The 14387-nt window shown below is 35.9% G+C and overlaps 2 protein-coding genes across 4 annotated transcripts in view; both read left to right on the top strand.

Annotated features, from left to right (window-relative positions):
- The window catches only part of LOC118268429 (poly(rC)-binding protein 3), a 220817-nt gene that overhangs the window by 57943 nt on the left and 148487 nt on the right, over window positions 1-14387 (top strand). The gene's annotated exons all lie outside the window — the stretch shown is intronic.
- Window positions 58-2024, top strand: LOC126912766 (uncharacterized). The gene is made up of 3 exons (XM_050706675.1): window positions 58-203; window positions 383-1495; window positions 1757-2024. The coding sequence occupies exons 1-3, from the start codon at window positions 58-60 to the stop codon at window positions 2022-2024; spliced, it is 1527 nt and encodes a 508-aa protein (XP_050562632.1).

The raw sequence follows: 14387 nt of genomic DNA, 5'->3' as shown, positions 1-14387 counted from the left end.
AGTGACATGACATTAGATGTCAAATGGTAATGGGTAAAATCACGATATAATCACAATATGATAACACGAAGAGCTGCAGCTATACAAAGGACACGCCCACCATCTCCGACCACGTCGCCCAGCTCCGCCCCGCCATCATCGGCACCACCACCAGATGCAGTGGTGTCATCGACGGTTGTAGGCGCGTCGAGCTCTAGCGACGAGTATTTTCCCCACCCACGTCGCCACCACCTACACGTCGCCGGGGAAGACGTCGGCCACCGAGTGGCTTAGGACCACGAGGCCCACTGGCTTCGGGAGGAGTCCCAGCGCCCGGTGGTAATGTGTCGCGCATGAAATGGACAAGATCCATTAATGAAAATGTCATGCGCGCATATTTTAGGGCAACAGAGGGAGGAAGGAACCTGACAGCGTACCGTGTCAGAATGCTTGCCTTGTTTCAGGAGTTCGAACCAACCATCAACGTGTCGGCACAAAGACTGTCGGATCAGGTGCGAGTCATTCAGCGTAATCGTATGTTGGATGATATTGTACTTGATCGACTGCAAAGTGAAGAACTCAGGAGTCGTGTCATCATTCCGCTGCAACAAAATATAGAGGAACCAACACAAATTGAACCTGTTGTTGCACCGAATGATGATAGGACTACGGAGGTAAGTACTCACAAATGCAGTGAAGAATTGAGGAGGGCTTTGGAGGATGCGATTCGGGAATACTGGTTTATATCGCCCTCTCTTAGACCGCGTTTACCTCGTCTGCCCATGCATAAAAAGAACAGGGCGCTAGTATGTGCCCTGGACTCGGAGCTATCAAATTATTTTGATAGTTCTGAGGACCTTATCGATAGTCATTCAATTCTGTACTGTGGAGCAATAGCAGCATGCCGTGTAGCTAACGTAAAACTACTCGAAAGAGAAAACAACAGCACACGGCAGAAACCAGCTGTACCAGCTTGGCAGTGCAGGATTGAACGACGTATCGATGAGGCTAGGACACTTATTGCCAAATTGCTCTGTTTCAGGGAGGGCAACACGCGCCCAAGAGTGATGCGTTTTGTGAGGCGGGCGTTCCTGGGGATGGATATAAACCCCCAGGACTATGTCTCACATATTACGGAGCGTCTTGACTTCCTGAAACAGAGAATTTATGCATGGGCAAACCGTATTCGTCGGTATAAGAAGCGAGTGGAACGGTATACACAGAATCGCACATTCCAAAGGGATCAAAGGTGGGTGTATAGAAATTGGGAGCTAAAAGAACAGACTAGGACTGACACGTGCCTACCAGATGCTGATGTTACGACGTCGTTCTGGCGTAGCATTTGGTCGGCACCTGTTTGTCACACTGAAGGGGATTGGATTGAGAAGGTTAGGCGAAAATGTGAACTGGTACCAGAAATGGAACAAATCTCCATAACCACGGAAGATGTGTCTAATGCAGCCTATCCGTTGGCTAACTGGAAAGCTCCAGGCCCGGATGGGCTGCACAATTTCTGGTTAAGATGGTTTACCAGTTCGCATAGTCGCTTGGCATCTCAATTTCAGTCAGCTTTGGAGTCTGGATCTTTGCCTCAATTCTTTACGACTGGGTTAACCCACCTGCTCCATAAATCTGGAAGTACCGCGGAACCCAAAAATTATCGGCCGATTACGTGCCTACCGACAATTTATAAACTCCTAACATCCATTTTGAGAGAAAAACTTAATAAGCATATTGAAGACAATAATATCATGTCTACCTCTCAAAATGGATGTAGGAATAGGTCCCGTGGTACTAAGGAGCTTCTCCTCATTGACATGTCCATTTGCCAACAGGTTCGTAGATCTCACAAGAATTTGTCCACATGCTGGATAGATTATAAGAAGGCCTACGACTCCGTGCCACATACATGGCTCATGAGGGTACTGGAGCTGTACAAAGTCGATACAGCTCTGCGTGCTTTCCTGATGTCATGTATGAGACAATGGAGAACAGTTCTTCGCTATCCAGGATGTCGACAAATTTGTGAGAACGATGAACCCTAAGCTCTTTGCTTGAGGATTCCGGGTTAGGTTACAGGTTGAGAAGAGGGGAGAAATTATATCCCACCTACTTTACATGGATGATTTAAAGCTATTTGCTCCAAACAACTCGCATCTAATGAAATTACTAAATGTCACTGAAACGTTCAGTAATGCCATTAGGATGGAATTTGGTGTGGACAAATGTGCAATCATGCATGTAAAGAGGGGAAATTGTGGAATCAGATGAAACACGAAACTCTGATACCACAAACTTTAGACTTCTCTCTTCAACCGAAACCTATAAATACTTGGGTATGTCAGAAGCGTTAGGCATTGATGTAGCTGTCATGAAGCAATCGTTGCGGGAGCGCTTCTTTGGCCGCCTGAAGAAAGTTCTCAATAGTCTTTTATCAGGTGGTAACAAGGTGCGCGCTTACAACGGTTGGGTCATGCCAGTACTGATGTACTCTTTTGGCATACTCAAGTGGACTCAAACGGAACTGGACGCCCTGGACAGAAAAGTCCGTTCATTGTTGACTGAGCATCGGATGCATCACCCACGATCATCAGTAATGAGACTGTACATACCACGTAAATGTGGGGGGCGAGGCTTTTTAAATGCCAAAACCCTACACAATAGTGAAGTGTGCAGTCTCCGATAATATTTTTTCAAAATGGAGGTGGGGATGCATCGAGATGTTGTCTCAGTGGACAAAGGACTTACTCCGCTCTCCTTGGCTAATAAGGACTGGAGAGAACCTATAATACTAAGCACTAAGGATCGCAAGAATGTATGGCAAAGTAAGGAGTTGCACGGACGCTACTATCGGGCCTTACATGGGCCAGATACAGATTTCTTAGCGTCCGTATCCTGGCTACGTTTTGGTAACTTATTTGGAGAAACGGAAGGTTTTGTCTGTGCAATTATGGACGAAGTTATGTTGACGAACAACTACCGAAAGTATATTATAAAGGATGGAACGGCTGACATTTGTCGGGCATGTCATCGCCCAGGGGAATCCATTCGACATATAATTTCGGGTTGTTCTCATTTAGCTAACGGAGAGTACTTGCACAGACACAATCTTGTAGCCAGGATTATTCATCAACAACTTGCTTTAAAATACAAACTTGTTGAATCTGAAGTGCCGTATTATAAGTATCTGCCTGACCCAGTTCTTGAAAATGGAGATGTCACACTGTATTGGGATCGAACTATCATCACAGACAGGACAATTGTTGCTAACAAACCTGACATTGTGGTGATAGATCGACCAAGCCGTCGCACAATGATAATTGATATAACAATCCCACATGACGAGAATCTTGTGAAAGCTGAAAAAGATAAAGCCAGTAAATATCTTGATTTAGCTCATGAGGTTGTCGACATGTGGGATGTAGATTCAGCAATCATTGTGCCGATAGTCGTATCTGCCAATGGCCTCATAGCCAAAAGCCTCGACCAACACCTAAGTAGGCTAACGTTAGACGGTTGGATCAAGAGCCTGATGCAGAAAGCAGTACTTCTGGACACGGCGCATATTGTCCGGAACTCTCTCTCTTGAGCCCTGACCGCCCGGTAGCTTGGATTTATCCTGTTACCCATTTTTAAATGTTTTTTTTTTTTAATTTAATATTTAAAAATGTAACAACCAAGTAAAAGAAATAAATGAATGATCGAAATAATAACTAAAAAACTACAAGTTTTTATAAACAGTTTCAAATTAACCAGTCTTTGCACAATGTGCTAATTAGTTACCATACATTTCGTATGTATAACAGGCCGCCTCGGTTTAACCGTAAAGTGATATTTTACGGCAGTTAACCCTTTTGTAAATTGTCGGTCAATCCTCTATTAACAAGGTAATAATCTTGCATATAATTGAGATTCACATCTTAATCGTATTAGATTATTTAGTTAGAAATATAGAACTGGAAATTACTAACTATAACTAAGAATAGAATAGGATAGTATTTACAACTGATTTTAGTTATTTATGTACCATAATATTGATAATTCATATCTTCTCCATATATGTATTTTATTCTAAAACGTAGAATGTAACAAAATAAAACATTAAAATATATGTTTTGAAATTTGAAAATTTGAAATATTTTTACCAACAAAAATTGAGCTAGATGAGTAAATTTTTATTCAAATTGAAGTAAGTGCATTGCAGTGCAGTGGCAGAATAAAACATATTTATTAATACTAGCGGACCCGACAGACGTTGTCCTGTCTACACGTCTTTAATTTGAAAATTTTAAACTTTTTTTAATAAGCTAAAACTTTCTGGACCTTTTTGATGAAAATTACCTATTATTCAAATGTTATGACAATATCTAACGTCATTAATATTTGACACTGCGATGGTAGCGCCGTCAGTCGGATCCATTGTAAAACATTCCAAAATCAACAACTGCTAATAAATTAAAAATTAATCAATAAAACATTGTCTAGCGGACAAAATTGTGAATCTAAACCATTCTCAGATCCCCTTGAACACACACAAAAAATTTCATCAAAATCGGTCGAGTCGTTTAAGAGAAGTTCAGTGACATACACACGTACAGAAGAATTATATATATAAAGATATTCAAATCGTTTAATATTTTTTGAATCGTTGACATACTAAGCAAAAGTAACTACTTATCTTTGAAAAATACCTACATTTTTAGTTAAAGTGTAAGTTTATAATTTTATAAATCCATGAATTAAAAGCACACTGAAAATAATCTACTATCCTTACATCACGTTAATACTACTTTTGTATTTTCCTAGAATATTCTTACCCCTATTTAGCAGTTTGCAGTTAGACGTAATATCTACATTCGACGTCGGTGCACTGTCACGTCCTCTCTAGACCATTAGCAGCAAACAGCAGAACACAGTCCTCGCATTCATTTCATGCACAACTAACCTATATTTTTATCATTTGGAGAATTTTAGTAGAATAGTTTCGCTTTTAGTGGCGCTGCTGTCGCTTATTATCATTAGGTCAATATAATATTAACTGACTTTAATTTTAATATGTAGTATGTTATTGTATCAATAAAATAATATGTATGCCTAACTATCCTTAGCGTTTATATACATTTAAAAACGGGTTTTAAAAATTGTTTTAAAGCGGGTAATAGAGTTAATTTAATGTTAGTAGATAATTGACTGTATACAACTAATTTCATGATTTCAATATTTAAAGAAAAATATACGTAAACGAAAAATATATTACCAATATCTATTATTTTCTTAATGTTCCCTCAAACTCTCATTGGTTGTTAATTTGAAAAATATGCGTGGTCACGTGGAACGAATCATTTTTTGGTTGGTTCGTTCAGAGTGCAGAGATTAAAGTAATCTTTCTTAGATACATTTTCTTTGTAAATAATGTTCTTTAATTGATTGAGGGTGTTAAGAAAGAAGCTGGGCGTTTTTCGGTTTTTCGAAAATTTGTCACGGAGCATATGGCAATAGACTCACCCCCTATGACATAGAACTTATAACGCAAATGGGGAAAAGTAGGTGTACATTATACAACGTGTAACAAAATACCCATATACATCAGGAAGCCCTGATGTATACAGGTTGAATAAAATCTCTACACAAAGTTTTAGATTAAAATTCGTTAAAAAAAAATAGTACCAAATACTTGGTATTGCATGGTTCTTAATTTCAAATCATACAAACACTACAGGGGTCACTCGCTAGTATTACCAAACATTTCTTCTGTCAATCTGATCGCCTAGTACCTGTCTACCTAATTTTGATTCGCGCGGCGGCGCGATTGGAAAAATTCATAACTTGGTACCATGAAAACATGAGTTTAAAAAACCCTTCCCGTATCGTTTGTTATGTTATCTAGAAACCGTGCACTTGATATGTATACCCCCTTTTTGTTACACGTTGTACAGTTGCATTAGGTGTCGTAATGTGCACCTCTGCCTACCCCTACGTGGATAAGAAGGCTTCACGGTACACGATGTTAAGAAAGATTTTATGGTAATTAAAATAAATGTATTTTTCCTTGTTTTTATCTATCAACGACCATCGATGTACAGTTTCATGTACAAGATTACTTTGATTCTCAAACAATATAATATTAATTGTTAAATTCATGAATTTGAATAAATCAATAATTGATTTTTGTTCGAAAACAACAACTTATTAAAAGACTTTGATTTAAAAAACTTACAATCACGTTTACGAAGATTTTCCAAGAAAAATAATCTCGAAGTTGTCTCGAACACTATTTACCTATTATCCAGTAAACATTTTCATATAAAACCTACCTAATCAGAAAAAAGCTCTTCAAAATATACGAAGCCTAACAACATCAAAATAGGTATTTAATAGGTAATACCTAAGTAAAAGTCAACACAAATAAAATAACCTTTGATACAAATATTTTTTGCTCCTAATAGAAAAGTATTACATTGGCATCGCCGGCCACGTGTAGGCTTATATAAAACTACTAAACCAATTTTTGTGGTAAAAAATAAAATATATTATTTCATAAAGGCTCTTTTATACTATGTACTTTCAAACAGACAGATTTTATTGTTTATCTCGTAGTTACCTTTATGTCACTAAGCTTATGTTCACATGGCAAGCGTTAAGTATGCGTTTACAACGACATGAATTTCACTTATATTTTTTACTTTGCATTCGCAAAATCAGGAAAATAATTTTAATATTAAAACAACTTCCCGGCGCGATTCAAGTAGGTATCATCAACTCATCTTTATGACACACCTTAACTAAAAAAAAATACCTTTACATCAGTCCTATTTCTATACACAGCGAAAACCAGAAATCTAAAAATAGAACAAATACTTACAGCTCTAACCACATACATCTCGAAACAAGAATTCACTTCGATATATTTTTCCGTAAATTTCATTATTTACCTAAAATGGAAGTTCACAGTTGGACGAGCACAAGAGTGGAATATTAAGTAAGACGCCAGTAAGCATGAAACTATACCTTCACTCAGAATTGAATCAGATTATTGAATGACTCCGTTGCGACATACGATGTCTTTGCTTCAACGTGGACGTAACTTTGTACTGGATACGCCAATTATCTGCTATGGTGAGCTCGCTTCGGTTAGTTGGTGCATTATTTAGCGGCAAAGCTGGATACCTTGGGGAGACTAAAAAGTACTGAAGATGGAGGATTTATAGAAGAACCAGTGAATAAAACAATACTATTCTTATCGCCAGCTTTATTATAGTTTGACATCATTTACCATTTCCTATAATGCTTGGAAGTCAGTGCGTTATGCTGCAGTGGGTCGACCACGGTTAAAATAAATAAAATAACGCTTGTGTTCCACTTCATGTTCAGTCTGTGTCACTATTGAACAAATGTTTCTTGAATAGCTTTTGTGTTTAGTAGTATTTAAACACAATTGTTGATTTAATAATCTGGAATTGGGAAAATTCGTCAAAAATACTGAACTAATATGATAGTGAGAGTTTAAAATCCCTCTTATTTATTAATAGTACATTCCTATTAAAGAAAATGATTATCCCCACAAAACTTCAAAAATCTTACGTCCCCCTTGTCGTATCTAGGCAGCTATATGCTCACGTTTCTCCAGATAATCACGTTAGAGGCAGGTCAGTTTGCTGGACGAGAGGGTTAGTTTCATGTTACGTATTCGTAACGTTTTGAACATCTCATCTGAATGCAGACCTGCCATCAGTTCTCAAGAGCCTTACTTAATGTCTTTTAGTGAATCAGCTTGTAAACTTAAACCTGTTCTGAGTTTCACGTGTAGAGTCTTTGTGAAGAAGTATGGGGGCACTTATTTACATCGAAAGACGCTTTTCATAAAAATATCGTGATTTTTCTCTGTATACAGTACTTGTCTACATTACTTTCTGGGTACAATAACGGATTTTGATGAAATTTGGTACACAGACAGATTATCAGTTGACTTGAGTGATAGGATATACTTTTTATCTCACAGGAACGCGTGCGAAGCTGCTAGTAGAAGCTATTACTAAATAAAGTTTAAACGATTGTTTTGTGATAAACAATTTACGACACACTTAAAATATTTTTCTAAGATAAGTAGATACTGTACAGTGTACACACTCATGAACTTGAGTCGAGTTCCTCGTCAAACAGTTACGTTAATATACCATAATTGTCTCTCAAAAGTTATAATACAATAAAATTAATAATTGTGATACACAATTACAAACAAAAATTCTCATTGTCAATTTAATAAAATAAATAAATAAATATCAATTGTAGAGAAACACACTCAACCAATTCAAACAGCAACGAATAGAAACGGCTTTACAAATTCATCCATTTCAATTGTTTTATTCGAACAACCATTCATCAAGTTTAAATCTTATTTACGTTACAACTTTATATTAAATGTTTGTGTATGAACTTCGTCAAATAAGAACAAAACATGGTCCTTTGTTCCGCTGGCAGGTTTTAGACAAAATGCTGGTCGGTCATACAAAGTACTACGAAATGCCTCGCCCTTAACTATGTGCTTACAAATGGGCACAAAGTTTGAATATTACCGCTTAGTTCATTATATTCTGAAGGAGTTTGTTGGATTAGTTAGAATGTTGCTAATGTTTTATACAATGTTATTGTTCGGGGTATGACCTGTCAGATTTTTTTACTTGGGTTACGATACGAGAAGGGTACCGTTTATCAGCATAAAAAGATACAACTATCACGTTTAGTCAAGCCGTATCAAAAACGAATAGGTTACTACTTATTGTAGTATAATTTATTGTATAACTCGAAATATATAGAATAACTAACAGTTATTATTTTTAATTGGTTTATATCATCTTTATCACAAATAAACAGCAAGAAATAGAAGTAGAAGGTTTTTTTATTTTTTTATTTATTTTAAAAAACGTTGCCCCACATTAGGATTTTCACCTGTGTCGTGGGTGCGTTTACAAACATACAAGTTCACATGCACATAACACCCAGACCCGAAACAGCAATTTGTGGATCACACGAAGAATTGCTCCGTGCGGGAATGGAACCCGCTACCCGTTGCGCGGCAGCCAGTTGCCCAGCCACCGCACCAACCGTGCAGTCAATTCAGTGCCAAACCGTGCAGTCAGTTAAGGTGAACAAAAGACCAGCAATGCACTTGTAACGCCTCTAGTGTTTCGATTGTCCGTGGGCGGCTCTGATTGTTTACCATGAGGTGATTCGTCTGCACGTATTTATACCAAAAAAAAACTGACATTGATTTGCTGACATGACACATTGTGCTAACAAGTGACTAAAAACTTTTTCACTACGAAATTCTCGAACACACATAGCCCAACTTCCATATTTTTACCCGCGTTCGTATATTATAATTTCTAGTTAATTAAATCCCTCCCGTGAGGGGACTTAATCCATTTTGTAGCTTACTAATACGAGGGCAAAGACGACCCACATCTCAGATTTGACATAGGTACGCAACTCTTAGCTAAGCGTGAATTTATTTGCATAAAATTACTAACATTACAACGCGACATCACCTTAATTCAGGTAGATGTAATATGCATTGAAATAGCTTTATTTTACAGTTTAATTGGTTGTTTAGTTCGGGGTTGGTTTAGTGAATTCGGTAAGGAAATTTTAGCTGTAATTGATAAAATAGGAAATTTATAATACGTTTGTTAATATTGTTTGTAACTTTTACGATCCCTAAGAGAATAACTGATGTATGATATCCAATTTATTTTATTTGCATTGTGTTTCCTGCCATTTGTTTTTATTCAAACGTCAATACTCGTAATTAGGTATTTCAATTTATAATATCAACAATAGTAAGGAGTCGAATAATATTGACAAATAATAGATAACGACAATTTATGAATACGACATATTTTTTGCAGAATATTAGAAATGGTAAACAATGTAACAGTGATGACCACTATCATAAAAACTGTTGCAAAACAAACTAAAACTTCTATACACTGTTCTAAAAACAACACCCATACATTGTTGTTATGAATATATCAATAACAGAACATGGTCCCTGATAACACTGCGATCGGATGACACTGCTCAATTCCCAACAGTAATAAGTCGTAAATTTATATTACACCGCTGAACAAGTTAAAACGCATTATCTATATTTGTGTGGGAGCTAAATTTCTGTTGGTTTACACCGTTTTAGTTCATCGCTTGATTAGTTTTTGTTCTGCAATTTTTTATTTTAGAACTTTCCAATAATACGTTACTTAACGTAATGAATAACATCATAAGAGTTTTAATTGATGTTAAATAAACAATAAGTTGCGCTTCATGGAAGATATCCAACCAACTCGCACGAAGCGCTTCGCTTCAAGCTTCCTTGTGCGAACTGCTAAGAATCTGGAATTCTTTGCCGGAGTCTATGTTTCTTGGTGGATGTTCAAAGCAAGATTGACCAGGTTTCTTATAGTTGCTTAGCCGTGCTCCATCGTAGGCCAAATCATCATTTACCACCAGGTAAGACGATGGCAAAACATGACCAATTAAATATAAAAAAAATTGAAATGCCAATGTGAAGTTTAAATGGCAATAATAGTTTATTGCTAGCATCATGCTGCATATTAGATATAATTTAAATAAACATTGTTAAATAAATAATATAAAAACATAAAAAATTAAACATAGTTATCTATCAATTGTTTTATCAAGATATAATAAATTCTGGCTAACAATCATCATCATCATCAGTAGGAAGACGTCCACTGTCGAACTTTCCCTTAGACCTCCACGTAGACAAGCCGCCACCTGCATTCACTAGCTCCCCGGGACTCTGTCAACACTCATCACTCAATATCCAACAAAAAAAAACACATTAAGTACAGTTCCTCAGTTCCATTATATACAGGAGCACTCAAATTCGTTCCCGCGTCAGTTTCCCTACTGTCAGTTCAAATGTCAATGTCAGATTCGAAACTTTGGCGAATACAAAGGTGAATTGAATATGCCACCGTCTTTTTTTACAAACAACCATTGCAGAGCACAGAAAAGAATTATTAGAGTTCGATTTTTCATGTGTGCGTGTTGTTCGGTAATCGAATTGTGATATATTTTCATATGTGTTTGTGTATAGAGATATTTGGCTAATCTTTTAGAGAGTGTTATGCGATGAAGGAATTAGGCAAAATTAGTTCATGTTTTTTTCTTTTTTAGTCGTCAAAAATATGTTTAAGTATCGAGATCAAGTATAATAAAAATGTCTAACACAGTTATCTAATCAAATGTAATTATAAGACCAAAACCACAAAAATGTTCTGTAACTTATGTGCACACATTATTTGTATGTAAATAAATTAATGATAATATTCAATCTATATAGCTTTATGTAGGGTACTCACAAATTCCATTATAATTTATTACAAGTAATAAATTAGTATAAATGTTTTCAATAACCATCACTTACACTATTCAAACCGTTCAATAAGTTACAGTAAATTTCTCAAACTCAAATCGTAGCATTGTTAACAATGTTAAGTCTCTCAATCGGCCACTACGTAACAAACTTCAATATAAATCATGTTTAGACATGTCACCTGCATACAAACCCTTTCCAGGAACATTTCGAACACTTTACAAACTCGCTTCTGGCTTGATATTAGAATATTTCATGGAATCGCCCGTTTCTACGAAATAGTTTCAGCTTGTATAATAAACTTTAACTGAACTACGGAGTTTATTTGGGACATTGATTTACATAAATCTATTGGTAATATTATTTACAAAATAATGTTGTTATAATACAAATCAAATAAATCAATAACGACTCCATGCTACGATGACCTCGCATTCGTAGCGTTGTGCTACGCCGTAGCACATAACTTACGTGGCGCGTAGCATGCGCGAGCGCTGTTCATCACTACGTAGTCAGGGCTGTAACTAACTGATTTCATTGAAATATGGATTTTTTCATACTTTTCTTAAAGTTCTTTATTGTATAAAACTGTAATAATAGGAAAATAAAGATAATAAAGCAGATTTACTAAACCGTAACGTTACTCGATTTTTCAAGTTGATTGACCTCCCCAATAACCAATTAGGCGCGGCCCGATGTTTCAAGATGTACGTAAACAAAATTTATTAGCACTTAAATTGGCCATTATCTGTAATCCCCAGTTTACTAGCGTGCCTAACATAGTTTCTAACTATCAACTCCCATTTTTCATTTTCTCGATCCGAGTTAGATAAAGTTTTGTTTTATTCGCTGTATTGAAGATTCTTTAAAATAAGTTTGACATATTTTTTATGAAGGTAAAATAATTTATTGGAGATTTTTCTATTATTATAAGGGTATATCGTGTAAAGATTAAGATTTAAATACTTCACTAGCCTATACCCGTAGCTTTGTCCGTGAAAATTTGCTTTTTTTAACATTTCTCGTATTTTCATCTATTATACGTATAAATTTTATACTACATTTTAAACAAACTTGCCTTCGCACTTACAAAATTACGTTGTAAAATATAAATTCAATACAATATTTTATTTTATTTTTACATACATATCAAATGTTTACATGAAACAAGTATAAAAGTTGACGAACGCAGTAGCATTTTATGGGCGATGCACATGCTCCTTGACGCAGGGTTTACGGTCAAGAGAGAGACGACACGCGCGGGCTATAACGTGCTCCATCAATATAAGATGAGCTGTCTCCAGTGCGCTCTGTGGCCTCTGCACACTCAAATAGACTGCATTATTAGATATTATTATTTTTCACATTGACTTACTTTGCTATTTCGATCTTTTAATGGTAATATTTCGAAGACATGAGAGAATGGAATATTTAGAAAAAAATACAATATTTATAGCTTTTTTTAACAATGTATGTTAAAAAAAGCTATAAATATTGTATTTTTTATTGTAGTTTTTACCCGATTTAAGATAATCTGTTACTTAGACTAAACATAATATTTTTAAACTATCATTGAGTCAACCATTATGGAGTTTCTTGCTCGCTCTTCTCCATTCGAAGCTACACTTTACTGACAGATAGACTGACGAACAATTCAATTAGACGTTTCAAAAGAGCTTAATTATGGATTAATGGGATAAAGGCTTTGACTTTCATTGATTCTTACGGCATCAAAAACGGCAGTATGAAAAATAACAACACAAATGATAACTGGATTTATTTGATAGTTTTAAAATAGATATAAAAGAATAACAAACAATGTCAAAACTAGGTCAGAATTTTAACAACAAAAATAAAGAGGTGTCAGTTAAAAAGTTCGTTAACAGAGTACGCTACAATCGGTAACCCTATCCACAAAATGTTTGCGCCATCATCACACGCAGCGTTTGACATTGTTTTTAGTTTTACAATAATTTTTCGATGACTACAACACAGGTTGTGTCACGCACGTGTCATGTTTACGCTGTAAAACACGTGACAAACATTTAAAATTCAAAAGCTTGTCAGTTTTTATTTGTTAGTACAACAAATGGTTATAAAATATTGTATACCCCGGTTAGTTTTTGTTGAATATTTTTCGGTTGAAATTAATTCGGTTTGGGTCAACTAGGTCGGGTTGAGTATAATCGAGTTGGGCGGCTCGGGTTCCGTATTGAGCCTAACGATTGGTTACAGGATCTGTCGCAATCAAATTAGACCCTTATGTCATCATACAAACTCATATGTATAGTAAATTAATCAATGAAAAATCAGTTTGTGTATTTTGTGTTCATTATTGAGTGGATGTTTTCCCGTACAAAACACTCAACATCATAAAATATGAACGGCTGCACAACGGTACGCAGTGATGCGTCAGTTTTCGATGCAAAAGGCCTCGCGTTCGGAAACTGGCTGCCGCTAGAATTTCCCTATCCATATTTGATCGGATTTACCCGACAACACTTACCCCGTCCACAAACTACCGCCAAGGTGCTTTATGTATCGAAAAATTCTCTTTGGTAGCCATATTTGGTGGAGTCGAAGATTTGATGCTATGGTGCATGCACTTTGTGGATATTGTACTCAATTTATGAAGTCCCAGTGAAGTGCTTACGTTTTATATTTTCTTTTCCCATGATTTTTATATAGTTTTATGTTTTGCATTTGAGTTTTCTGTGAATAAAAGAATGAGTACTTTTATTTTAATGGAACATTATGCTTTCTCAAATATGCCAGACTTTATATTACACTCATATTAAGAATGCTCTTGCTTTAGTTTCTTTCTTGTTTCAAATTGAATAGTGTGGGTGACATGTAAGTTGAAACTAAAATGCATGAAACTTCATCAGACCACTAAGAAATCCATCAGCTTTTTGACATTTAACAACTTTTATAAAATGAAATCTTAAAGTTTCTAGAAACTGTCACGGAATATCCACCTCAACCAGTTTGTACCAGGTTTAACTTTGTAATT

The sequence above is a fragment of the Spodoptera frugiperda genome, chromosome 29 (genome assembly GCF_023101765.2).
Source record: "Spodoptera frugiperda isolate SF20-4 chromosome 29, AGI-APGP_CSIRO_Sfru_2.0, whole genome shotgun sequence".
NCBI lineage: Eukaryota > Metazoa > Arthropoda > Insecta > Lepidoptera > Noctuidae > Spodoptera > Spodoptera frugiperda.
This window is presented reverse-complemented; position numbering and strand designations above follow the sequence as displayed.

Coding starts and splice junctions, on each gene's coding strand:
- LOC126912766 (XM_050706675.1), top strand. CDS start 58: ATGATAACACGAAGAGCTGCAGCTATACAAAGGACACGCCCACCATCT. Junction 204..382: donor GCGTCGAGCTCTAGCGACGA/GTATTTTCCCCA, acceptor CGCATATTTTAG/GGCAACAGAGGGAGGAAGGA. Junction 1,496..1,756: donor GATGGGCTGCACAATTTCTG/GTTAAGATGGTT, acceptor AAATGGATGTAG/GAATAGGTCCCGTGGTACTA.